General features: G+C 43.8%; 1 protein-coding gene across 4 annotated transcripts in view; it reads right to left on the minus strand.

Moving 5' to 3' along the window:
- The window catches only part of ZNF423 (zinc finger protein 423), a 237,833-nt gene that overhangs the window by 189,356 nt on the left and 20,740 nt on the right, over nt 1-27,737 (minus strand). For all 4 annotated transcript variants that reach the window (XR_012652210.1, XM_075040191.1, XM_075040190.1 and 1 more), the window contains one exon: nt 3,936-3,995. Coding sequence is in view for 3 of the 4 variants with exons in the window: in XM_075040191.1 (XP_074896292.1) it covers nt 3,936-3,995 (60 nt within the window). In the remaining variant the exon portion in view is untranslated. The remainder of the gene's footprint in view (nt 1-3,935; nt 3,996-27,737) is intronic.

A 27,737-nucleotide genomic window follows, 5' to 3' on the forward strand; every position in this document is an offset into this window, starting at 1 on the left:
CACTGGCATTGGAGAGGCCCTTCCAGTCGCAAACACTGCAAAGATCCGCCCCCCCCGTTCTGCAAATACATGCGCACAGAGACATACCCAGTGCCATTTGTCCCAAGCACTCAGGCTATGGGTCCACAGTCCCCTATTTCCCAAACTCTTTCTTGATCAGTATTGTAACTCATAGCTGCATACAACAATAAGATACCTTCAGTTACCTCAAAAGCAGACACACAAAAAAAAAAAAAATCAGGCTTTTAGGTCTGCAGGCTCCTAAGGAGAAGACAGAATCTGCTCTGTTTGCCCCAGACAATTCAGCCAAGATTCCCCGGGGCCTCACAGTCCGGCTAATGAGAAACTCCCCAGCAACCCCCATGTAAAATGCTTTCATAGGTCTTTAAAATGCCTTAAATTCTCTATATATTTGGTAAGACTTTTTACTTCTTTAAAATGTCCCTTGTTGCTCCTCAAGATAATACTCTCGTGATGTATTACAACAGCAATGCAGCATTGTCTGGCTGGACCCTTGCTTTGCAAATATTGAATCTTATTTTCCTTTTGGCTTCGAAGCAGCAGAAAACCCTTTTGCAAAGCAGAGGCGGGCGCTTGCCTGGCCCCCTGGCAGCCCTGCCCGGCCCACCCTCTCTGACATTTTCATAGCAAGATGGATGGGCTTCAAGAGCTGCACGTGCTGTTAAGAGGGAAAAGCAGGGGGAAGGAGTACTCAGCTGCGCTCTTCCTCTGGGACAGAAAGCGTCTCTGCCTCTTCCACAGCAAAACACTACTGACCTGCTATTTAACAGCAAGCTAAGTCCTCAGATTAAGAGAGGAAAGGAAAAGCTTTTTTTCCTCCTTTTACATTAAGGAAAAAAATGTTTACAAGAGCTGAAGAGGAAGGAAATTCGCTATATGCCCATTGTTAAACAGGGCTGGTGGACACCCTGATTGTTTACCCTGGTGTGAGGGCAGCCTCTGCCTCCTTATACGTTTTCCTGAATCTCTGGGTTAATATGTACAGCCTTTAAGTTGTGGTTGTAAAAAAAAAGAAAAAAAAGAAAAATCATAAAACTACTTCTAGTTGTGTTTAAAGTACTTGAACAAATTCCTCAGTGCAACTATGCCAAGGGTTAGATTCCTGCAAAGCATTTCACCTTTGCAGGTTTTACCAGGAACAAGCAGTTAAGCCAGTACAGACAGCATCTTGCGCACATACACTACCGTAGGAAAAAGGATGGTGCCCTGTGCTAAGCCATCACCAAACAGGCCCATCCAAGCGCAGGATTTCTGTTGCCAACGTGTCCACTGCCAAATTTCCATGACCCGCACTAAGCAGCTCCCGCAAGCAGCCCCCTTGCCCAGTGCCATGGTCTGGTCAGGGGTGCACAAACCGTGCGCCTTCAGTACACTTCAGTAGCAGAGACGTCCACCATGAGACACAGAGCTTGGACCCCAATGTTTTGACATGTTTTGCCCTGCACCTACAAATGCTTACACCTGACCTGGGGACAGATGGCTGTCACAGCTACCTGGACAAGCCCCATGACTACAGATTCAACTCACAAAAAAAATTTCCAGTATAGCTTCTACTATAGCATCTATATCTATCTATAGCATCACGGTTTGATAAACAAAATAAGAAGTAGCAGCAAAAGCACCTTCTCTCCCCACAACTGCACCTTTATAAATATTTTACTAGTATTAAAAAAAAGTTAGGGAAAAAAAAAAATCACATTCTACCTGTTCTTGCTGTCCCTATGTACCACACCACCCTGGGACCGCCACTCCCCTGGCCCACAGCAGCTGCGCACAGTGCCAACATAATTTTCAGAAGTCGCTTTGTATGTGTTTGCACACACACAGAGATGTACAAACACATACAGGAGAAGAAGGGAGAGAAATATGTTAATTTGAAAGATCTGGCAAATATTTCAGAGTTAACAAGCCCTGGGTTTGGCCTTTTGATTTTTTTCCGTTTGGGGGGGTGGTTGTCACAGAAAGTGAGGCAATTTTGTCATTTTGGGCCAGGGAAGGAAGGGGCATGAAACAAGAAGTTGAAGAGTGGTTTTTCACCCTTTATTGAACTTCAACATCACACTACTGGAGCTAATGCAAACAGGAAGATCATAAAAGAACATAATGAAAGTCTCGCACACTGGGACTGAGGAACTGGTTTCAGTTACCAAATATAGCTTTGGAGGCACACCACACAAGAGCCAGTGACTCCACGCAGCCGCACCACCACATACTAGAGCTTTTTAAGCATTACTATGTAGTTCCTCAGTCATATTCCAGCCTCCAACCTCTGTCCCATGCAGCGCACCCTGTCTTGATAGGATACTGTATTGCATCTTTATACACATGCAAGATTGACATCTGTAGCTACTAAATGTATTAAGATGAAAATCCCCCAATTAGCACACATTTTCCTTCAGCTGCCATAAATCACACATACAATACATTTTATCCCACATCCGATGTCTTGAATGAGAGCTGTAATTATGGGAGTAAATGAAGAAAAATTGAGGACACTCAACTAATTCAGGAAAAGCCTTTCACAGCCTTTTTTTACTTACAGTGTAGTCACCAATACCATTAGGAAACCCCAATTAACTCCCGTTCTGCACAGACATTATTTTTGTTGTTGCTGTTTTGAAGCTCAGCCTGTGTTAAATTTAATAAAATTCAAGACTTGTGGTAGATAACACCGGTAACTCCACTCCAGTGCTGTTTGAGATGAAGGTCAAGCAAGAGAGCTGGCGAGAGCTCTTTTCATGCGCCGTTAGCTCCAGGCACAAAGGGGCCTTCGACATCGCAGCTGGGGGTTTGCAGCAGCAGCAGCAATATTTGCTATCAAAGACTAGTGAAAACACAAACTGTTCAAAACAGTCATAGCGCCCAGAGAAGATGCACCCAGCGCAACAGAGAGTGCAGTTGGTACAAAGTGAAATGCCACAAAGTGCCACACAAAGGCAGTTTATGCCTTCAAGGCCAGCTAGATGCTGACTTCAGTAAGAAAAGTCTCCTGTGAGTCAGTCTCCCCACAACTCTTATAAAACCCATGCTAACCAGGAATGCAGCACCATTGTTAATTTTCATATTACTGCTCAGTTTCTGAGCTCTTTTCATGTTGTGGCTGAGCTTCTAAGAGAATACCCTCACGCGTTCCAGTATGAAGAGAGGGCAGAAATAGAATTATTGGCTTCAAAATAAAAAATATTCTGAGAATTTCATAAATGTTAAAGACATAATAGACATTAAAATATCTTTACAGAGGGCACAAACAGTGACTAGATGTGGCTAGTTATTTTAAACGCAAACTAATCTGACATTTATCCTCACCTTTGTGTTATCAATATATATTACACAACTACAGACAAACTTGCTTTATCCTGTTCAGTTTCTTGAGCCTCTTTTTATTCAAATTATCAATGTAACACAGATGAACAAGCCCCAGACACATGTTTAAGTGTTATTACTATCAAGTAGACCAAAAGCTGGTTCAAATGTTAAATCTTTCTACCATGGCGATGTACCACTTTTATTCTCCAGCCCTGACAGTACTTTCCAATTTCCTCCGAGAGGAGAAATACACACATTCCAGTTGAGACCGAGGTTTAAAACTCCTACTAAAGCAGCTTTTATGTAATTAGATTGGAATGAATGTGCAACAGTGCCCATTGCAGAAAACTTCAAAGTGGTTATACTGGAGAAATCACAACCCGTTTCAGTATGCCCACAAGAAGAAAGAATGGCTCTCTGGAGAATAAGAGTATATTAGTCTCTGTATGTAATAGATTTTATTGACCATATGGAACTGATATAAAAATTGTGTTGCAGTGGGTAGTCTTGGATTTGAGACAGGAATGTGACATACAAAATACAGTTCCTGTAAAAAGCCTGGCAGCTTTCTGGCAGTTTTTGCAATCAGAAGAACCTAAAATATTTACCTGATTGAGTCACTGATGAGTCCCAGGTCAAAGCAAAATCTGAAGATTCACCCTCTTCAACTGAAAAAGAACAAAAATAAGTTGTGATTGCTAAAACAAACCAACTGGAAAGCAAAGCCATGAGAAAACTAGGTCCACTATGACATTAAGTATTAAAACAGACTTCTGCACTGGTGAAAAAGAACTTACTGCTTTCTATAAAATAATTCATAAGGTGGAAATTTAGTAAAGAGATTTTTCCCTACGTTTTAACCTAAATGGGATTTCTGTTTGCAGTTCCTTCCTGAACAGGTAACAGTAAGTTCATGTGAAATTTAATAGAGGTTTAAATACCACTAGCTGCTAAGTATTCATATTTGAAATTTTGTACATGCATAACAACTTGCATGTGCAAAACTGTCATTGTAAACATAGAGGTCATTTTTGAAAGGTATGCTGTAACAGATCATAGTAAAGAACTGTCCTATGAAGGGAAAATTGCCTAACTTATGTCATCTTAACATACTAGCCATATTCAGAACCAAGTGATATCTTATGTTTTTTCAGAGTTCAGAATTAAAATATACTATTATAATGTGCAACGATGTTCTGCAATATGGTAGTCATAAATAACTGCATTTAAGGCTTGCTGATGTGAAAGCTGTCAGAGCCAGGTGCTCAGCACTTGCAGGTTATGTATCTATAACCTTCTGCCTGTTAAGAATTATAAAATGTCATTTGATTCTTACATTCTTAAAAATAACTAAGAGATCAACTGACAACAAGCAGGCTAAAAAAAAGAGACCAATCCTGCTGTTACTGAAATCAGTGGCAGTTTTACTAATGTCAGACTGGGCATTTGAAAGTGGTAACTGCAGAAATTCTTCTTTTTAGTTGTAAAAGTTGATCATCTTCACCTGCCTACTCTGTCACCGTGATACCAAACAAATTTAAACAGGTCTTTATTTCCTGATTAAAAGTATTTACTCCATGTACTGACCAATCTCTAACCCTTTTATGTAGAATTTGTATTTGAATCCAACATAATTTAAAAAATTCTGCAACTAAAATCCAAAGCCAAATACAATCCAATATTGCAAAGCCACAAGCACAGCCCCTATTCACCAGCTTGGACCTGCATGCCCCAGGCCCGGGAACCTGTTCCAGTGATTACTTACATTGAGTATTTACATTTTCATCACAAGATTCTTGATTTTATGCCCCCCCCCCTTTTTTTTTTTCAGTTCAGTAAGGAATTCTGGCATCCTGTAAGCCTATCTATCATGTTGATGTCAATGGTGACATCACGTGACATTAGGAACAGAGAAAATGATTTACATAGCCAGTGCCTTGACAAATTTTGATTTTATGTTCAGACCATAAATAAATGCGTACTCCACAGAAGGGCACTGCTCTGGTCCTGTTAGTCTGCAAGTTTGCTAATGGAGGAGAATGGAATTTGGCCACTTCTTTTGAAAAATCATACTTGAGAAACAGTTACACTTTTTCCAAAAAGTCTATGTTAGCATAAAGGCCATGTCACATAATATTAAATTCCAGAATGATAGAGAAAAACAAGATACAAAGCTATGAGCTTATTCAAGCCATTATCGGTACTATTTCCTGAGTGTGGCAGAGCAGTCTTGGCTCAGACATGCTCTCTCCTAGGGGCTCACCTACCATTTTGTGTTCTGTAAACCACCATCTTGTTCCCATTTTGACCCATCTCTTTATAGAATAACTACAGACATAGTTATCCTAAATATGATTTTAACACCAAAATCTACATACATTTGGGAGGCTTCTGCTCCAAAACTAAATAAGCTAAGTTAGCAATTCATGTACCTTACTCAAAACAGACAAGTGGAACGTTTTAATTTTATTTTATCCTTGACTGCTTTTTGGTTGCCTTGCTTGGACAATTTTTTATATTACTCCTTTTATGCTGAGGTTTTTTTATTTCTTTACATTTTATCTTGGAAGGAGAGATGAAAAAAAAAAATCAGTCTGCTAAAAATATATAAAGGCAATAAATTCAGTCCTAGTCAAGTAGAAATATATGGGAACAGCACTGATCATTGGCAATTTTAGCAACCCACTGCCTTTCATGTTGGTTAAACACTGGAGACTGCTCTAGTCCTTGAGCTGCTGTAGGGCAGCTGGCTCCAGCACGTAACAAAACCATGTTTTTTGGAATCCCTTAAATGAGGGCAAAGGTTTGAGTCAGCCTCTGTTGGCATTAATTTGCTTTGCTCCCTAATGACTGAAAAGGGGACAGAGAACATATATGTGAAGACGATGGCACTGAAATTCACTTTATATTATTGCAGTCATGGTTTCAGGTTCTCCCCCTCTATTTGCACAGACCCGCCACATAGCTGACAATGCTGCACCTCCATGGAAGGAGGAGGCCGGTGGGATGGAGCCTCTTGAGCGTAGACAGACACATCTCCCTGTAGCTGCTGCTCACACCACTATTCCCCCTTTTCTTTTTTTATTTTTTTAAGTAAACATCATCTTTCATAGGATCAACCATAAGGAAAAGTAACAGCCAAGCCTACTCCAAGGATTATTGCTGTACTGGACTGAGGTTTCTCTTGGGCTGCATGTCAAATTGTCCCCTCGGACAGCGAGCACGGGGCAGGGGCACTGCCAGAAGTGAGCTGGGAGCCCACGCTGCTTGCCGCAGTGCTGGCTGGGGGTACCCAAACATGTCCAGGCAGGACACAGCCACTGGGCATGGCCAGGCTGGCACTACTCAGGACTGGTGTTAGGTGGTTTTATGGAGTGGCATGGTCAGTGACAGCCAGTTGGGAGCCCTGACATGAGCACTTGATCCTCACCCGCCCACCCATCCACCCACAAAGCTAGGCAGCAAGCACAGAGAAACAAGGGCAAAAGCACGCCACGTTCAAAAAAGATTGAGTCTGCACATCAGTGTAAGACGACTCAGAGGTTTGGAGGGGAAGGGTGTCTGTGAGATCGAAGCAAAAAAATAGGTGATCAGGCTTTGTCACAGGCACTAAGCGTAACTGTAGGGAGACACTTAACTCTACTGTGCTTCTGCTCCCTCTCCATAATGGGCATAAAACCAAGAGCTGAGAGGTTCCTCTGTGGCCACCTAAATCTTCTGGATATAAATTGTTATTTAAAGAGCCGGCATTCAAAGAGGTATCACTGCTGGCTTTGCCTCAGCAATGAGCAGAAGCCACAGAAGTCAGAGGGAAAGATAATTGGTTTCCTCTTCCCAAACTCAACTTCGACACTCAAGCAGTTGCAGCTAAAATTTCCCCTCAGTTGCACACGGCTGTTGCTGGACTCACAGGGAAGCAGGAGGAGCTTTCCTGGGCTGGTTGGAGACATGGGGACATGATGCTGTGCATGGAGGGGAGAGAAACCCCATCTGGGGACAGACCCCCTGGAGGCTGCCCTAGGGCTTGGCCAGCCCTCCCCAGGAGGGCAGAGTGGGTCCAGAACAGATTTGGCTCCTACGGCTGGGAAGGTATTTCCAGCTCTGGCTACTGAGAACTGAGTAAAAAAAAGCTTAGTCCGTAATATTAGCCAGGGAGTAATTCACTTAAGTTGATTTTTCAGTTTCTTAGTATTTTTCTTATCCTTCCTTGAAAGCTAGGTTGACTCAGGTGACCCATGTGCATTAACATTCACTTTGTGGATGCTATTATTTAAGTAGTGGTAATGGGCAAAAAAGCCGGTGAAGAGGTATGAAGCATTCAACACGATCACTTCCACAATACATCACACAGTAAAATAATTCTTGTTTCATTAGCAGGAAACTATGTTCTCTGAGACACACCAGCCACAATCATAACTACTGAAATCAAGGACTAGACACTTCCATCTGTGCTAGTTAATCACACTGAACGTGTGGACACACAAGTCCACATTGCTGTGTTCAGCATGTGCAGGAGCACCCACGTACCTGAAACACTCTGCAGCTTGGGAATACCACAGGAAACAGCAGCACAGTTCAAGACAGAGAGCCAAGATTTTATAAAGCAACTAGAGATCTTGTGTCAGCTCTAACTACTTTATGGGAGTCCTGGTGACATAATGGTGAAGGGTCAGCATTTCATGAAATTTTGGAAGCGTTTCATACTGGGCATTGAAAATGAAGACACCCAAAATCACTGATGTTAAGCTTTGGGCAGAATGTTCACAAGTTCACAGGTTTTTGTTGGATACTTCCCATTTTCCTTCACAAACTCACTTCATTTTCTCCCCCAAATTATGTTGTGTGCCTGCACATTAAGTCATGGTTGCAACCACAGAAGCTGCTATGTAATTATACTCTTACTCTTGTCTCTATCTGCTATCTCCATCTGAATGATCATTTTTAAATGCTTTGGAAAAGCATATTTTAACTCCTTCAGTAATACAGAGACAATACAGCAAGAGGACAGAAGTTTGGTCCCACTGTGCTCCATGTGTCATCGACAGAATGGCACCCGAGGTGCAACACACTGCACCAATGGAGAGGATACGCATGTCTCCCAGTGCCAAATTCACTATGCAGTTGATTAGAAAAAAAGATGGGCAAGAAACCGTTTCAATGTCAAACACTAAACCTTGATATCAACATTCACAGAACTATATTTCTATTTTTAAAGCATTAACATTTTTTTTCTTCTCTTTTGTAAATGGTCCCTAGTATTTGCCGGCACACAGAGAGAAAATACTGGAAATAAAAACCAGAGACACTCTTTTAGCTGCATCCTTCAGGGTGATGATTATGAAATAGCTATAGGAAACTCACCCAAGAGTGTGCCTGCTATAACAGCCACGCCTTTGGTGAAATCTGGGGGCATCTATGAAGCTGAAACCCTTCAGAAAGGCTGGGTTTGACTTGAATATAGCCTTGGTCTGGCAGCACAGAAAATGTTATTGTCAGTCAACTCAAAAGATAGGTAACTTTGTGCACTGCCCACCCATGGCCTGGTACAGGGAGGACATTGCTGGCAGCAGGAGGATACATGTCTGCTTCCACTCCCTGTTCTGCCCCAGCACAGGAGGACTCACTGCTGTCATGCCTGGAGTAGATCTCTGTTCTGCTCGAACTGATTGTGGGACCCAAATGCAACAGCCAGAACAAGGACAGGGACAACGTGGGTAGGAACTGTGTGCAATGGCAACATCACAATACAGCATTCCCACACACACCAAATATTTGCATTTTGCCCGCTCATCTCAGATGTTCTCCAAGGATGCTTATTTAATTGCTAGATCACAAGTGCTGCAGGCTCAAAGATTTTGGTTCTTTGTGCTCAGAGAAACTTCTGAAAGGATTCAGCATCCATTCCCCTAAGAGTGAGAACATCTATTTATGGGGCTACCATTACCTGAACTCCATTCACAGTCACAGTGCTTATTTAACACTTTATCACTCCCAGGAAAGAAGTTAACCTTATCAAAGTAAGACGCTTCTGAACCAAATGTTGATTTCTAGATGCAATCAAGCTTTACAAGTGAGCAACAGCCCCTCAGTAATTCAGATGGCATGTGTATGCTCCCTTATCCTATTACACAGGCTTCAAGGACCACAAGGACCAGTTTAACACTTCCCATAACATAAAAACTCCATAGTATGCTAACTAAAATGTCAGGAACTGTGACAGTTTGAGAAACTGCTGAGAAATATCTGGGGTTACAAGCAAGTCCCCCAGCTGATGGGGGAACCTCCCTGAATCAGGGCTGTTACCACGAGCTGCATTTGGGACCAGGGCCACTTCCTCACCCACGAGCAACCTTTGAAAACACCATGTACAGAATAGCTTGAGTGCAGAAAATGCTGGTGCCACTTTTTAGTTTGGAGGATTTTGTCAGATTTTGTTTGTGACAGAACGCTCTCAGATAAACCTAGGGAAATCTCACCAATGCCTGTGTATTAGCTGTAATGTACGTGTCAAGATTCACAGCTTTCCCTCTAGAGAAATACTCTAGCACGAATTCACATTGTAAGCCAGTCACACAATAATCACATATTTTCCCTGACCTAGCTGTAGGTACTCGCAAGCAAGAGCTCTGTGATCTTCCGTAATTTTCAGGCTTCTTTGCTGCCTTTCAGATGCACATGTCTCTGGGCTGTTCTACCCAGCCTTTGCTCCGTCCCTCCCATCACATGAAATTACATGCTCCCGAATCAGCATAGGACACAGAATAGCCCCATCTGACCACCATTAATCTGCCGCGACTCATACCACAGCACTCACGGCCTGGCATTTGATACAGCGCTCTTAATCCTGCAAAATGCAGAGCAGCTTCCATTTCCGAAGTCAAAGGGAGCTGAGGATGCTGAAAACTTTGTGGACTGAGGATTGTAAACTACCCAGTTTCCAGCTGCTTGGCATGGCAGGAGCACAAAGGATGTTAACAATCTTTACACTTTAAATATTCTGGTATTTTCCACACACTTCTAGAGTCTGTCCTTTGGCGAGGTGTGAACAGGCTTGCTCCTCAAACTGAAAGAGGAGGAGAGTACCTCCACTCTCACTCAGCCTACTGTACAAAGAAGTTCAGTCCTGCATGGCACCAGGAACTGCTACCACAACTAGCAGTGCCATACAGCAAAAAAAGAAAAAAAGTTTGGAAATGGCTACTTTGAGCAGAAGCCAGCTAGCCCCTTCTGTTCAGGGCTTACCCCTCCCAGCTAGGTGTAAGGCTTTCCCTCTCTCCTGCTTAGATGTTCCGTTAGATTCTCCACCTCCTAATATCGGTGAGACAAAAGCCTGCAAAACACAAAAATCTGCAGAAGAGCAGCAAAGGAAAGTAGCAGTATGAAAAATGGTCCCATTTGTTTTTTAAATGAAGCGCCGCTGCGGCAGAGCTGCAGTCCGCTGCCCGGGAGCGCAGCAGGGTGCAGAGCCGGCCCTGAGCCAGGGCACGCTGCCCACGAGGAACTAGGCTCCCCTTCTTTGTCAGCAGGCTGGGGCTTTCTCCCACCCGTGTGCAGAGGGAAACCTTCACATTCAGCAGGAAAATAGGAAGTTTTGTGGGGCTTTGCCAGTGTACTGAGAATAGGTGCCTGCGAGCATATCCCGATGCATTTACCATACCTTGCAGCTAAAAGGAAAAGGAAATCCCCCTGGTGCCTCCGTATCAACATTCAGGGGAGCAAAAAGGTACCTGGCAGAAGCAGCCAGGTGTGCTTTATACCAGTCATTTGAGCCGATTTACTTCCTTTGGAAAATCAACTTTGCAGGAGGATGCCTGCCAGGTCTCCCCATGTTTACTAGGTATATTGCTTGTTTGCATGATGATTTTCATTTAGCTTTAGTAACACTTTGCCATTTTTTTCCCCAATGGTTGGTGGAAAGGAGCACTGGGACACCAGGGCATCCCCAGAGAGGTGATGGCGTATTCCTTGCCCATGCCCTAACCCTGGAATCCCCACAGGAACCACACGTGGTCCTCAGCACAATCGTTCGCAGCTCCAGAGCCACCTCCCTGGTCTCTCCCCAGTGCACGGCCGACTCAGCCATCGGTGGCCCTCAGCCAGGAGGGTTTTTTCCACCTTAAATAGGACCGTTATATATTAGTCCTTTCATGGGCCAGCAGGCCAGGGAATAAGACAAGAGGGTTTACTGACATGGCTTATTTAGCTAGTTCAGAGCCTAAATTTGCACAAGTTCTCTAGCTGCTTTTCTCCAAAGTCAGTAACGGGGCTTGGCAGAGACTGTGGGTTTTGCTGGCAAAGTCAGCCTTTTTGTGTGAAGGAGGGAAACCCAGACTGCTGTGCTCTCTAGGTCAGGGGAAAGAAAAAAAAAAAAGGAAGCAGGATGAGACAAATGGGACAGAATTACAAAGGAAAACCGAAAAAAAGATAGTTAGGAACAGAAGAAGATGTGAAGGTGATTAAGCAGAACAAGACAAACAACAAAATAAGGTAGCACTAGCAGGTTTATGCAAAGGAGATCTAATTATGGGTGGCTAAATCCTCCAGGACATTAATATTCCATCGTAATGTGTCTAGTTTCCTCCCTTCCAGACATGGCAGGGAGGAAATGAGAATCACTTAGATACACTGTTTAATGAGCAAATGATGGACGATCACCAAATACAGCACGCCTGATAAGTATCCATTAGCTTAAACTCGCACAGTAAATCTGTGCGCAGCTAACTGGCCTGCCTCTTCAAACGCTACAGCAAAACTTAATGTAACTGCAACTAGAGAAAGGGATTGTTGTAAATAAAAATCTCATCTCTGCAAGATGAGAAAGACCATAGGACATACATAATGGCTAATCACAGCCCTTCCCACGGCCCACACACCTGACTCACAAGCCAGAGCATACTTATTCCCAGTGCTCATATTTAGTTTTTGTGTTTCTAATTCACAGACTTCTGGAGACAGATATTTCCCATCAAAATCTATTATGTAAATAAATACGAGTGTACAGTGTAATAAAATGCAGCCAATATTTCAGGTTGCTCTCAAGATCAACATCTTATACATGCAATACATTAAGCTTATAGTTCTTAAAACTGGGCCTGCAGACACCCCATTTCCACACTTCACATTGCAGATTTGGGATCAATACTCTTACTGACGGTTCTTACAGCTTGTCATTGAAGGTTAATCCCCAGGGGGCAGGGTGGGGTTTTTTTTCCTTTTAATTGCAATAAGTGGTATTTAATCTGTGAAATGTTCAGGAATTTAAAGGTTCCCCTGGAAGAGGCACCTGGCCGAGGAGCCCCCTACTCTGTGCTACGTACAAGACCCACAGAAGCAGCACCTCGGCCCCGCACAAGAACCACATTTTCCTGGCATGCTGGTGGAAAACCACCCCAGCAACGGCTGGCACTGGGAACATCCAGTTTTACGTTCCCCAGGTTTCATCAGGAAGCACCATGCCCGCTGCTCTGCCGTGGGGAGACGCGGTCCGCTTTGCGGGGTGTGCTGTCAGTCCCCCCTCTGCCCTGCGGCAGGCTGTGCCACCTTCCTGCGTCCCCAGCGTAGAGGACCCATCTCCGGTGCCTCCCCATCCTCCTCTTGCCTTTTTGGACAAAAATCTCTTTCAATATTGGTTGTTTCTAATTGTTGCTTCCACCTCAGAAATGCAGCAAGGGGACTGGAGTTTGGGGATCTTTCTGCTTTTTCTGCCTGGAGTTTGCCTGGCCATGAGACTGGTGGGGTACAGCTCATCCAGCCCAAGGGACCCATCCCACCAATGGCCCATTTGTGCCCGGCACGGAGCTCCCACCGAGGTGCTGCACCCTCAGACCCATCGTCTGCGACAAGCTCCACTGGAAATGGATGGGAGCACCCAGCGTCCCTACCCTCACCTGCCCTGGTCGGGCTAAGCCCCAGTCCACACCACCTCAGCTCCAGTGGGGCGAGAGCACAGGCACAGGGCAGAGAGCAAAGAGGTGGGGAGGGAAGTGGAGATGCATGAGGACATGAGGTGCAGGGTGGCCAGCTCCTGTGGCCAGGGATAGGGGGTGGCAAGCACCAGCTGGCTGCGGGTGTGCTCCTCCCTGCATTATTACATGCATTTCTAAGGCAACTGTCACCACAGTGTCTGCACTTTCTTTCAAAAATAGATCTACTACAAGTAAACAGGCGCTTTAAAGCTCAAGTGAAACAAAACAGGTGAATCTGGCATTCCCCACGTTGCTCATAAAATCATGTATTTTACTTCAGCAACCAAGAGTTTAAATATTCTTGCTCCATCTGGAACACTGCTGGATGACAGAAACATGTACATGTTGAAACCCTAACAAAACCAAAACAAGGAAAGTAGAGGAAGTGGGAATTAACACACTTACAATTCATGGCCAGGACTTTAACTACACAAGTTGAATTTGCAAATTGTGAAGGCATCCCTTGCTCTGCTAAAATGCCAAAAGCAGGCTGAAGTTACCCAAATAAAAGACGATGATGCGAGAGACCCATGAAAAGTGACAGACCAGAGGTGGGTCAGCAAGTACAAAGACCAAGCTGCTACTCAAATACTTGCAATTTCTTACACCTTCCTCCAAACTTTGGGTGTAGAAGTTGTATTAGCGAAGGCTCTGCTACCACCGTGTGCACTTCTGAGCACAGATACCTGGTGAGTGAAGGTACACAAATCTCAGGTATCACCTAAGACAGTATTTGCAAACAGGTGGGACACAGGGTTCTGCGTTGCAAGACAGCAGACCTGAGAGTTGCAGTTGGCAGAGACAAGGTGCACATGGCAGAGTTCAGCTGAAAGGATGGTACAGGCCAAAGGGATGCCAGAAAGGCCTCTATTGTTTCCTGAACACAAAGAAATGGCTACAATGAAATTAAGTTTCAGAATGAAGCCAAAGCACCATGAAGTTCAAACACTGGGTTTTGCACAGAGGATGCAGGGTCTCACCAAGTCAGATTTATTGCATGCTTTGCTTCTCCAGAGGGAAAAGAAGGGGGGGGGGGGGGGGGGGAGATAGGAAAGAGCACTATTTTTACATTAGGGCTATAAAGTTTCTCTATACGCAGGACACCTAATAAAATAATTTACATGTGCTGGCTCTGTCTTGGGGCAGCTAACGAGGATGCTCAAAGGTTAACATCTAACATGGACTAATGACACAAAGAAAGGGGAATGTTCCAAAATTAATTTACGTAAACTTTTATATGGAAACAGGAACCAAACCAGGGAAGAACAGAAGTATATAACTAGGATCTGCAGATGGGCAGTGGGGCCATAACTCCTTATGCTACCTTTTGCTCTGGTAAAGCACAAAGCAGACTGAGTACACCATACCTTGAACTGCAGTCTGCTCCCTATTGCTACTAATGGGCATCACCCTTCTGTGTTCTGCCTAGTCAAAACCATCTGACCAAGTGCAGTTCTGTAATAAAAAACCTCACATACCACCCCCCACACACACCCCCCACACACACCCCTGTTCACTGTCTCACCTCCTATGGTCAGAACAAGAGCCACATCCCTCCAGACCTTCCTGCCACAGAGAGCAAGCAGCCTTTTCCTTTCCTTTGGCAAGGAGCTGCCATCAGGATGCAATAGTCTCCAGCTCATCTCAACATCACCGTAAATCAAGTCCCACTTCACAGTAATTTTCCCACTATGGATTTCATCCAGACCCAACAGAAGCAGATGCAACATCTCCCATTTCATGTGGATCAGGCATGGTATTACTGTCAGCCTCCATCCTGAGCTGTCCCAGATGGCAGAGGGACCCCAATTTTCAGACTTAGGTTCAAGGTGGAGAGTTTAATGTCCATGAAAAACTCACACTTGCAAACATGATAAAAAGAATAGAAAATTACTTAAACAGCAGCAATCACTTTGAGGCTCACTGATGAAATGCTAAAGCACACAACAACTCTACTCTTACATGTTTAACTCTCTTACTTTGTAATTCTTCAAAGCAGGTTTTACTATGTAATGCCTAAAGCCCTCGTCCCTGCTGCAGCAAGCTTCAGCAGGAGCAGAGCTGCTGTACCAAACACTTTGTTTAGCATCACGCTCCCCTCCACAAATACCCCATTCAGCACCCAGGGCTATTAATCACAGCTGGAAAAAAAAAAAAAAAAAAAAATCTCTGCCCAGATTTCTACACCTCAGCCTAAAAAAAATACACTGATTTTTACTGCTAATCCTTCAAACTTGGAATTTTTTTCATCAGTGAGCTACGTTTGCAGCGTAGGTAGCACAGGAAAAGGAAAAGAGAGGAGGCTTTTCCTGACCAGCCATTTTAATTAGAGCTATGAGGGCTTGGAAAAACCCACCTGGTGAATGAAGTTATTTCCCCCTTTCCCCTCCTCTTGGGATGCCAGTCCCAATCAGAAAGACCCAAATTTCCAAAAGCGTAAGTACGCAGGGCTGTCAGTGCACCCACTTCGCTGCTGTTGCGGGGCTGTCGCAGGGGATCAGGCCCTTGATGGCCGAACAAGGAGGGCTTCAGCCTTCCTGAGTGAGCACGGGTTTTCAAGGGCCGTTCGTAGGAATTTGTTTTTCGAGCAAATAGCTCACTGTGGCTCTTTTGTGCATGCAGGCGTATGCATATGTGTGTGTGTGTGGTAATACTCCCCAGGCTCGCTCATTTTAATGCTGCTTTCTCCCCAGATGAAAATATACATATTCTTATTAAGAAAAAAAATGTGCAAAGTATAAATTTGCATCTATGATCATTTCTGGTTCATAAATTGTATTTTAATAATAAAAAATATATACTTCTGTACTGCCTCTTAAATACTAACAGGAAAGTCTGTCTTATTTGTACGCAAGCCTAAATATTTTGAAGAAGGAACACACAAATGGAATAAAATAAACACCATAAAAGTGAAATACAGATAAAAGGGTAAATAAAAGCAGGTGTAAAGCTAATACACAGAGAATCCAGCACCTCATCCTGACTCCTTCGCCACAAGAAGAGTTTCTTTGGTCACACGTAATGCCAACGTGAGCAGATGCTCCACACTCCCTGGGCATAGATGCCCCACACTTTCCTACTGCTGAATTTTATTCCGCAGGTCAAGGGAAATTCTCCAGCTGAGATTCTCCCTACTAGAAAGACAGGCTTTGTGGACTGCATTAAAGTGAAAAAAATCACAATGAGGAAGAGAAGGTTGTATGTATCACATATATCCTTTTGTAGCGTCAAATTTAATTTGCAGAAAAGCCAACTCGGCCACCATAAAGTGGAAACTAATATTTTTTATGACCCCTTAACAACCTGTCCTTAGTGCTAACATACCATAAACAAATTTCAACATCTTGTTATACATGTTGTTCATTTTAAACAAGACTAAAAATGGAACACAGTTCTTATTGAAAATTGGCACACATACAAAGAAAGGGGGAAAGTTGGCTTTTAAAACTTTATCCAAAAGCCTACTTTTTTTTTTTCCTATTAAACTTACAACCTTTCCACTGAAATGAAACATAGAAAGAGTTTCCAAATATTTTATAATTCTGAATGGATTTCCCTAGTGTAACAGTAATAATATTTTTACAGTTAAAAGATCCACTGATTTAATAAGTGTGATTTGTGTATTTAGAAAATTCATTAGAGCAGACATTCCCTGACATTTTTAGATTTATTTATTTATTTAGCCTAATTTGGGTACACTACTTCAAAAGAACGCTTAGAGCTTCCCAGTTCCTTAGTCACTCACTAATAACATCTAATAATTAATAAAGACATGTAAATTCTTAACTCCCAGAACTATTCCAAACTTACTATCTGTATGCTTCATGTCATGTCTCACTTATAGATATCTGCATTACTTTGTTTCGTAAAATGCTGAAGGGACACGTACTTATCTTGCTCTCCACCAAGAGTGAATATTCAGACATGCTACAGCCAAAGCAAAACTAAATCGAAGCCTGAGCAAACCTCTCCTCTAGGAGCCCACAGAGTCTTCCAGACAACCATGGAGGCTTTTAGCTGGTTTTACTGCATGGTTGTGTCCCTTCCACAAATGCCCAGCGCCTGCATGCTTGTGTAAAGGTACACATCCCTGGCAGCTATGGGGGACATGCACTTCTTCAGCCACTGTGCAGAAATGCGGGTGTAGCGCAGGATAGTCTCATTAGCACTAATTTTTACAAGTATTTGGGAGGCAGGAGGGAATGAACCAACCAGACCTGCAGCTGTGACGTGGAAAGGCAAGGCCCAATTTAAGAGTAAATGCAATGCTCAGGACAGCGACTCCGAAAGTATCTGTAGAAACAAAGAGGGCACAAGCGAACACCCTCATCTTCCTTCATAAGGCCGCCAGCCCCTTCTGCCTCCAGAGCTGCTAAAATCCTTATTTCTACGGGCAGAGACAACGGGGAATAACATTAGCTCAAACTGTCTTTACTTGGAGGCAAATTATATCGCGTCTGCTCCTCTTTGACAAGTGCTCCTGTCAGGGCTTTGTGTTCTGCAACATTTCCTTGTCATATTTATTTGCTTGTTTTGATTTCTGGTCTTCTGTCAGGAGGAAGACTGCCAAAACCCTAAGTCCTGTCTCCTACAAATACCGGCTAAGCCTGGGAAACAGGGTGTGGGGATTTCCACACATGGCTCAAGCCAGTACTTTGACAGAAGTTTACTTAAAGAAATACAACTTGCATGAAGTTTTGTATTTAAATTTCAGTGGAATAAATGAACGGGACTTGAAAGAAGAATGAAAATAGCCCTGCTTCCCTAAATAAAGGGTGCCATAATAGGTATTATGAAATTACATTCAGAATAAACTTCCCACACCAGAATCACATGCAGATGCAAGGTTATTCATACACGGACAAAATGTAACTGTGCTAGTAGTTTTGCTGTGTGTAAAACAAGTCTCCCAAGATTGAATGGTTTCTGTTATGACTTCTGATAATCTGCAAATCTCTTCCTCAAAGGCAAACTGAGACAGATGCACAAAAGTGCCTACCTTTCAAAACAAAGAACTTTCTTCCAACCTAGCCACTATAAAAAATGATCAGATAATTAATTTACAGTTGAGGCAAACAGGGTTACTTAGCTGAACTAATGTTTTTTCCCAGGCAAATTTTATCCATAGCCAATGGGTCAGAGAAGCAGAGTTCCTCTACAAATTTTTATGACATCTGAATATATTTCCTATCCACACTTGTATTTTTCCCTGTTAATGAGATTTCACTGTTGTTCTCTTGATTTCCTGATAGAGTTACATAATCTCATGGAAATCCTGCAGTAAATAAAAGCTGTGTTCGTGCTTGGTCCACGCTTACTCATGCTTCACGATGTAGGTGTGCTTTGGCCATGCACACCTCAGTACAGAAACGACTCCAGGTCACACTGACAAATGAACTGTCTAAATAGCAGTACGGTAGAGAGGGGATCGACTGCCGACATCCCTTCTGTATGAGTTACGGACACTACAGTGTTCTGGGAAACCATCAGTTTGTATTAGTGCTGACTGGTTTCAAGGATGGGCTGTTAAGCTGAATGTCACTCAAGTGTATGTAAAACTTTCTATTGATCAGAAAGCCAACCCTGTAATCAATAAAGGTGCAGACATCCTTTCTCCTCCATCATGCAAGCAATTTGTCTAAAAATGTGAAATAATTATTTTTTTTTTTTTTTTTTTTTTTTAAGACAAAGCTTTGTGATAGTGTCTGTCTGGGAAGTGGCAGACATAAAAGTTTCTTCTAAATACATGCAATAATCATCGTAATTCTAGTACACTCAGGGAGACTTGAACTCCCCCCTGACCTCCCAGCTCTTCCCATGTCAGCCCTTCAGCATCAGCCACCACCCGCGACGCCAGAGGCTTCCTCACGCACCCATTAGTGCTGGTACCTCGTGGCTGAGCTCTTTGCCACAGCTTTACTCACTGCACCGGCTCTGGGCGAACAACCCTGAGCATCCCTCACAGTCTCAAGTTCCTCACCTCGCAGGCAACTAAAATCATCTCTTTGATTCAAATTCAGGGGAATGGGATGTGTTCTTCCACATCTTCAGGACGTGGTTTAGTGGGCATGGTGGTGTTGTGTTGATGGTTGGACTTGATCTTAAAAGTCTTTTCCAACCTAAACAATTCTATGATCTTTTCAGATAAATTGGGAATATTTTACTTCTAATATGAGCAAAATATTAGACAGCCTGACACCAAAGTAGGACATGTCGGTATTTCTGACTGCTCACACCGATAACACAGCTTCCATGTCTGCTCGCCAACAGCTCCAACATATGAAAGACTGGAAAGCTTAAGACCTTAAGGTATTTAACGTTATACAGTATATCTTAAGTCCTACTTAAAAGTCAGGTTTTATTTTTCTGGCAAAGATTGTTACTAACTAACTTTCAAAAATAAGACATGTAAGTGGCTCCTGTTGAAGCAGGAACTGCAGCAGATATTGTACTCAAGCCTGGACATTTTTGTTCATCTTTCCAGAGTGCAGAACACCTAAAAGAGCTGACACTTGCTCTAATTCTTTTAACCTTGGGGGGGGGGGGAACGACAACAACAACAACAAACCTCCGCTTAAAATAATGATCTACAGACATTCATTCATTCAAAAAACATTGAATGCACTTGCATTTTAAATAAGTTAACACACTGTTGAATAAAAGAAAAAAAATATTGTTTTTCAAAACCACAAATCAGTCTCCTAAAATACCACACTTCTACCCACTCAGCCGAACCCGGAGATTGCTTTAAAAAGTCTGTTTCTGGGCTACTGGAGTCAGTGGAATCTGGAGTGAAGCCTTCTCTTCTAACCAGACTCATTCCTTATTTACATGGAAGTAACAAGATCATAAAAGAGGCACCAGGGTAATGATGTACAGCCCAAACACTTACTGGGTACCCACAGAAATGTAACTTGCACTCTGAAAGGACCAAGAGGGGAGAGGAGAATTTGGAAAGCAACTCCCGGGTTGGCAGGAGGTAGATCAGCTCGCTCCCAGCTCCCCCTTTCCAGCTTCACCCTTCCTTCCCCACACCTTGGATGTCCAACCACAGTCAGCCCCACAGACTAGCACAGGAACAAATGACTGAAGTTGGCTACAGACTATCCATGGAAAACACTTTTGCCAAACACTTTGCGTTTTTCCCCTCAAACAGGTACATGCAAAGAAACCAACCTACCATGTTTCCAAATCTATAGCTTAAGAGGTACCTTTTAAAAAAAAAAAAACAAACCTTTGCTTCAGAGCAGGGAAGGATCATCTTCCACGTGCCTTCTGTGTCTGCACCACTTGAAAATAACCACCCATAACTGGCTTTGTAGGCAATAACACCTTCTGAAGTATCATTAGCTGCAGATTTTTTCCCCAAGTGTGGTGACATAACTGGGTTTGGGGTTGTAGTACCACATTATTCAAAGACAGCTAGTTAACATCATTTAAACTTTAACTGGAAACAAGACAGATTAATACTACTTAATCTCTGTCACTGTTATGTTGTCATCAAAGCACCAGGTGACAGGTTAGTGATCAGTGGAAAACCCCAAACTTCTGGCAGCCAGGGCCATTTTCAAAACCAAAATCAGAGAGCTTTTAATAACTCAAAAATACAGCATGATGTGTTTTGAACAACAGCTTTTCATTTCAGCAAGTTTATATTATAGTATATGTGTCCTTGAACCAAGAGATCATTTGTTTAAATTGGTTGATTATACGTAATGATCCTTCTCTTATAAAACAAGATTCAACATTGCTACTTGGGGAGAGGGCAGAAATGGCACAGAAATTTAACAAGAAAGAAAAAAAATTGTACAACTCTTGCAGTAATAAAACATTAGAGGAATTTTCACTTGACTGTTGAAAAATGTGGAGCTAGAAACATCTTGTTTTACCCCAGCTATTAACACTAACTCTTCATTCACAGAGTATAATGTACAGCTCTGATCAAGCTATAGGATCCACATGCTCACAAAACATTTAACTTTAAATACATAGCATGGAATTAAGTCTCCAACAATTTATGCCATAGCCTCCTGCCACTCTGCATTTTCCTAAACCTTAAAGTCCAATTCACATATGTAAGTCAGATTATTTTATTTTTAACCTAATAGGGATTAGATATAATTTATTTCAAATCTGCCAGAAAGCGTATGGTTTCAAAGCAGTCTTTTGCACTTTTATGGATTGAAATGAAAACAAAAATTCAAATTTGATAAAATCTGAGAGCTAGAAAAGTGAAATAATTTACCAGCGACTTGGAAAGCAGCTTACACATACATTACGAAAGTTTTCTGAAAACATCCCACAGGGCAGACAGGCAAAATAAGAGCTTACCTATTCACCTAATTTTTATTCTGTAACTGTTAACAGAAAAAACATGGATTTTGGCTCTCTACACTTAATTGAGCTTAATTGAGGGGAGAAAAGACAGGCCTGTTCCCAGATGAGAAGAGACTGATAGAAAGTGATGTGTTTATCCTGTTGAAGTCGTTTACCAGCCTGGATCCTCCCACTGCCTCCCAGAAGCGGCTCTTGGTTGCCCACCCTCATTAAGTTGATTTCAGCTTTTCCTAACAGCCCACTGAGGAGGAAGCAGCACATAACCATTCCACTATGAGGAGGGAGAACCACAAGTGAGAAGAACTAGACTTTTCGAGAGAGGTCTTGGTGATCCACATTTAAACACACAAACCTGAGGAGAAAGACATACCCTCCATAGCATCCCTTCATCTACCCTCTCCTCTGGTATGTTACCACCCCTGAGCAACGCTCACTGCACTTGTCCGTGTGTCTGACAAAAGGTTAGAAAAGGACAACGATGCTCAAGAGCTATGGTGAATATGCACGCACAGAAGGGATGAACCGTTTTTAGACGTCAAAGCTTTCTCCAGTCATTTGCACAGTATATTATGAGAACAGAATTGACATCACAGCTAAATTTATCCCAAACATTGATGTTTCTTGCTTCATTCAGGGTACTGTTTTTCTAATATATGTCAGCTCAGTGCTCTCTCCAACCAGGCACTTGGAAACAGGATGTACTGATAGACATGTTTGGGGTTTGCTCTAGGAGATATCACAGATTCATATGCAGATGTGTAACCTTCAGTGTAATATTTCAGACCTGACAAATACCTGTACATGTATATGTATGTTTGTACGCATCTCTGCAACCTCTTTATTTTTAGCAGGGAGCATCTGATGTGGGGATCTATTTAGCTTTTTCATTTGGCAATCAGGTTTTATGCTGCCAATTTTAAAAATTAAAGTCAGTTCCTGCGTACACAGACTCCTTTTCCAGAACAACGGTCACTCAATACTGTGGATCCTGCCAGGAAGAGGCTAGAACTGGCCAAAGGATCATTTTCACCCCAATTTACAGCTGCAAGTTTGTGTGTCACTGTGGCAAGGCAGGATGGTCACCTGGGGTGGACAGATTTTTCTACACTGTCCTGTTTTGACAACTGAAGGCTTCAAAAACAAAAATATTGTTGTTCCAGAGGCTGCAACATTGTTTCAAGTGATTCCCCACCCTATCCTTGCTAAACATTTACACTTTTCATTTAACAGACAAGGAATAATAAATAATAAATAAATAAGTAGCAAAATACCCCAAACTACAAACAGCCATGTTTGCAACCTTAAAGAAATCACCCTTCATTGCTCCCCAGCAGGTAGTCCTTGCTGTGCTGAAACCAAACTGCTGGAAAAAAGAGCCCGGCACTGCAGTACCAGGGCAGGAGCAGCCATAGGACCCTATCTGCAATGGGCAAGGGGTGCTGCAGGGACCCCCACCAGACAGCAGGACTGCTCAGCATCCTACCTTCTCATTGCTTCCTTGCCTGCGTATTTGCATCTGTAGCATGCAACAAACCTAACTGTGCCACTACCCCAGCCAACATACAGCATCGTTTATTATGGGCTAACACACACTCATCCGTGTCCATATTAACATGGCTATTAGTACCCAGAAGGGCAGTGTCTTCCTCTTCCCTTTCATTACTCTTTTTGTCTCAATAAACAGTGTTATTATGCATATTTCTAAAAGACTGGTTTGTGTTCTCCAGGTGTTTTAAGGCATACAGCAGTTTAATGTCAAGTATGAAACAGAAAAATTAACTATACTGCCAACTTTCCAGCAGCAATACAAATATATACCTTAACGGGTATATTCAGGTTTAAAAGCTGATAAATTAGTTAAGGAGAGGAGTCAACATATCGTATCTATCTTCATTAAGTTTGACTTCCAAATACCAAAGATGGGAGTAAATCACCTCCTGATGCTATGGGCAGAGCTGAATTCATTTTAGATGGTGCCTCTCCTTCCTCAGGCAGGGTTCACTCGGAGATGCTGGAGGCCACTTGAAGGCCCACGGTCACACACAAGTGTCGCGGCCAAAGCCAGCACATCGGGCTCCAGCGATACCAAGGACAACTAAGCACTTAGTAAAACATACTGCATTTATTAAAACTTGCTCTTTTTAGGTCAGCGTTGTTTAAATCAACACCTTTGGTTTCACGTGCCCACTTGCATTAGGGAAATAAGTCCTACCCTGTACCTCCAGCCCAGCCGAGTTCTGCATGCAGGGGTGCTGCAGGCAGCTGAGGCCCTGGGGACTGCTGCAGGGTGAGCACATCCCCTATGGCCAAGGTCCTCCTTGCTTTACACCCAGCAGCAATGCAGCACAGGTGCTGGCTGGTCCAGGCTGAATGCCTCTCCCTGGCTCTGGGGAAGAGCTTGGCACGCAGGGAGGGCTTGTTTTGTAGGTCGCATAGCATTTTGCCAAGATACCAAAACTCCCATTTGTTCCCTCTCTGCCAGTTTAGCCGCTCACACCATGTAAGAATGAGCAAACGAGGCTGCCGGACAGATTTCCACCCCCCCTCCCCCCCCGGCCCTGTGGTGTACAAAGGCACCGCATGCCACCACTGCCCACCTGGCTGGCCACCTCGCCAGCCCCACCACCCTCGCAGGTGGGCAGGGGAGCAAATTCTTGACTTTCTCCCCCCAGCCACTTTGGGAGCCAGCAGTCAAGTCTCCCCAGGCCGGGGAAGCCAGGCGCAACAGATGGCTGCCCAAATATCACCCTGCTCCTGGGTAGAACGGCAGGAAGTTTGCTGCTCTCCCTTATGAGGTGCTTGGAGGTCACGCCATGGCTCCCTGTCAAACCCCCCACTCCAGGACAGGCAGCAGCAGAGCTGCCCAGGGAATTTGCCCAAACCCTCCAAACACCAAGCCAAATAAACATAAATCAAAATTAGCAGCACCCAAAGGTGCTTGGCAGGGCTGGATAGCCCGTGCAGTCATGAGCTCCCTGCAAGTTGGGGGCACTTTGAACGGCAGAAGCATGTCAGCAGTTAGGCAGTGGCGGATACCAAATTAGCGGTCTTGAACAAAGTACAATTTGAGAAATAATTAACTGCACTGTGAAACACTGATAATTTCAAGTATTAAAAATGTAATCTTGCATATTAAAACTAATTTACTAAAATCAAATCAATAACTCAGTGTCCTCTGTATTTTCTCCAGACAACTAATTTAATTAATCTTTTTGTTCACTTGGATATAGATTTTTAGATTTGCATTTTACCATCAGAAAATAGCTTGTGCAATACTACAAGATTTTCACAAAGCAAATACATTTTTAAATGGATTGGGTTTTATTCCCTCGGCTGACATTCTGATCACTGAGCAGCAAGAATGCTGCCATAGCGCACAGGATGTCACTCAGGATGTGACAGTTTCCTCTTGTTTTAAACTACTTAAAAAAAATCCTTCTCAAATTAGAAACAGAGTATTGCTTTTGATCATCATCAGCAGAGACTACAAGCACACTGGGCCCGATCCAGTTACTTATGAGTTTTGCCTTTAACTTTGATGGAAATTAAATGGGAATTAAATTCAGTGCAGCAGAATTGGGTTCCTTGAAACACAGTGAAGGTGTTAAGCCTGTGACTGCGTTTGTGCTGTTCCTCTCCAAACCCCTCCGCGCTGCCACAACGCCTGCACGTCTTGCTCAGCCAGGGCCGGGCAGGGCTGGACGCTGCACCATGCCGTGCCCCAGCCCTGCAGCTGCACTGGCACGAGGCCCCCAGCACTGCACTGGCAGGGATGAGCAGGAGTCACTCGCACCTGCGGGGCACGTTTCTTCCCAGAGCTGGACAGGCATGACCAAAGGAGAAAATACCCCGCCCTGGGCCTTTCAGAGGGTATGATAACACATCTCTCCCTCTTGTTGAGCTGCACCAACTTCATTGTTACTGACCTCTTTTGCAATACTCAATTAAATACGTGCAAATAAAAGAATCCAGTGGTGCAGAGGTTCAGACCCCAAATTGAATTTTGGGGAGAGCACTTGAAAAATTCAGCTCAGACTGCTTTTTCTCAGGGTCCTTCCAATGCCATTTTCAAGCAGACTTAAATCAGCCACATCTTCTCAACCTGTGCAATCTTGATAACTGAATTGAGAGGGCCACATCCCATATTGCTTCCAAACTCGCTTACCCTTGACTCTCCAATGTTTGTCTTGGTAGAACTTTGCTTGAATAACCCATTTGTTGGGCTAACATAACATTTTGCTTGGCTTGTGAGCTCTATCTGGGTAAATGCACATTTCCCCATTTCATTTTTTGATCATTTTCTTCTGCAGGCATTTAATTGGCCTCACAAAGATGTTTGCAGAAGTTTAAATGAGGCATAGTTAGAGCTTTCAAAAATACATATAATTACACACACCTACAATTTCTAAAGGAAAAATAAGGCTACACAAGGACTGATCCTGAAAGACCCTGGTGGGAGATTTGCAAAGTTTTGGTTAAACACCAGCAGCTGTGTATGTGGAGTCTATGGCAGATAAAAAGACTTTCACGCAATTGGGCAATGTAACATTTTCATATTGGTATCATCACATCACTAACTGAATCCACCACAGTGCTGCAGTGACTGAAGCTGAGCAGAGTTTGGGCAGTGCCTCTCTGATTATGGAGGTGGACTTTATCCAATGCTTTAAGAACCCTTAGCACATCCGTATGTCCCATCCCTCTTGGAAACTGTAACAGGAAGCTCAGGACTAGCAGTGTCACACCAGAGCCAGCTGAACTTGGGAAGTTTTGCCAAATTCATGCCAGTGGAAAAGTCTGATAGATGGCTGCAAACCAAAGTCCTAAAATTACCATCACAGAAATCGGTTGTGCACCCAGAAAGCAAGGTGAGAGATCTTGTCTGCTTAATGAGAGCAGGGGGGGCAGAACCAGGCTCACAGCAGCAAAATCAATTTTGTGCACAGAAAGGGCTGAAGGGACAGGGAGGATGGCACAGAGGGGAGAGCCAGGTTGACAAGATTCTCCCAAAAGAAGGGCAAGTCTTTCTTGGGAGCTGGAGTACCCAGGCAAGGGTTGAGGCAGGAGGCAGACTGTATGCCAGCTGGGGTGTAAAGTATTGCAAAGGGAAAAAAAATAAAAAGGGAAAGGAAAGGAGGACTTGGCTGGACAAAATCTAATCCTACTACTACTAGGGATTACAGGACCTCTGGGTCAGCAGCAAGTTGGGATCAGCTCTACTGCAACTACCTGTGCCGTGCTGAGAGCTAAAACCAGAGCAAATGAACCTGAGCAAACAGCAGGCGCCACTTCATTGCTTCTGGCCCCTTCCCCGCCGAGCCCAGAGCAAGATGCACAGGAGCACCAAGGCACTCAGGAACCAACCAGGGGGACATCGGCCATCTCCAGGGGACCTTTAGCTACCCTCCATAAATATTTTGCAGCTTAGAAAGTCTGTGGAGCCCACACCTGTCAGCAATCCCCATAAATAGAAGAGACCCCCATAGGAACAGGCAGATCTTTTGTCTATGTAACAACAGCCCAAAAGGAGGGGCGAGGGTGGCAGGCGAGCCAGGGCCACACAGCAGCCCCAGAAACCACCAGCGGACATCTTGGCAGCCCTCCTGCAGTACCAGCGCTGAGGTGCTGACCCAGGGAGGGGGAGGCAGAGAGATGGGACCCGAGGGGGTTTGCTGCATTATTCAGACCTTGGGCTGGCACGCTCGAGGGAGGGAGCAGCAGCTCAGGTATGTGGAGCAATTTAGGTGGAGGCCGGCAGGTGCATTGCACGTAGACTGAGACTGCAGCACACCACCCAGCCTGAAAAGGGCCATGCTGGTCCAGCTCTTCCCTTTGCAACATCATTCGAGCCCTGAGCGACAGGCAGCACAGGAGGCCGCCACAGTCCCCTTGCCCATTCAGGTGTCTGTCTGCACCTGGCTGCTGGAGGCTCCTCCAACCCTGCCATCAACCCCCTCCAGCAGATGGCTGCTCCCCAGCCTCACCCCACCCCTCACAAAAAAATACATAAATTTAAACAAGGCAAGGAAAGAAAAAAAGAAGAAAAAAAAATCAGGATCATTTCAGAACGGTACAAATAGGAGGCTCCGCTGGCTGCAGAAGTAACCA

Source organism: Buteo buteo, chromosome 11 (genome assembly GCF_964188355.1).
Source record: "Buteo buteo chromosome 11, bButBut1.hap1.1, whole genome shotgun sequence".
NCBI classification, from domain to species: domain Eukaryota; kingdom Metazoa; phylum Chordata; class Aves; order Accipitriformes; family Accipitridae; genus Buteo; species Buteo buteo.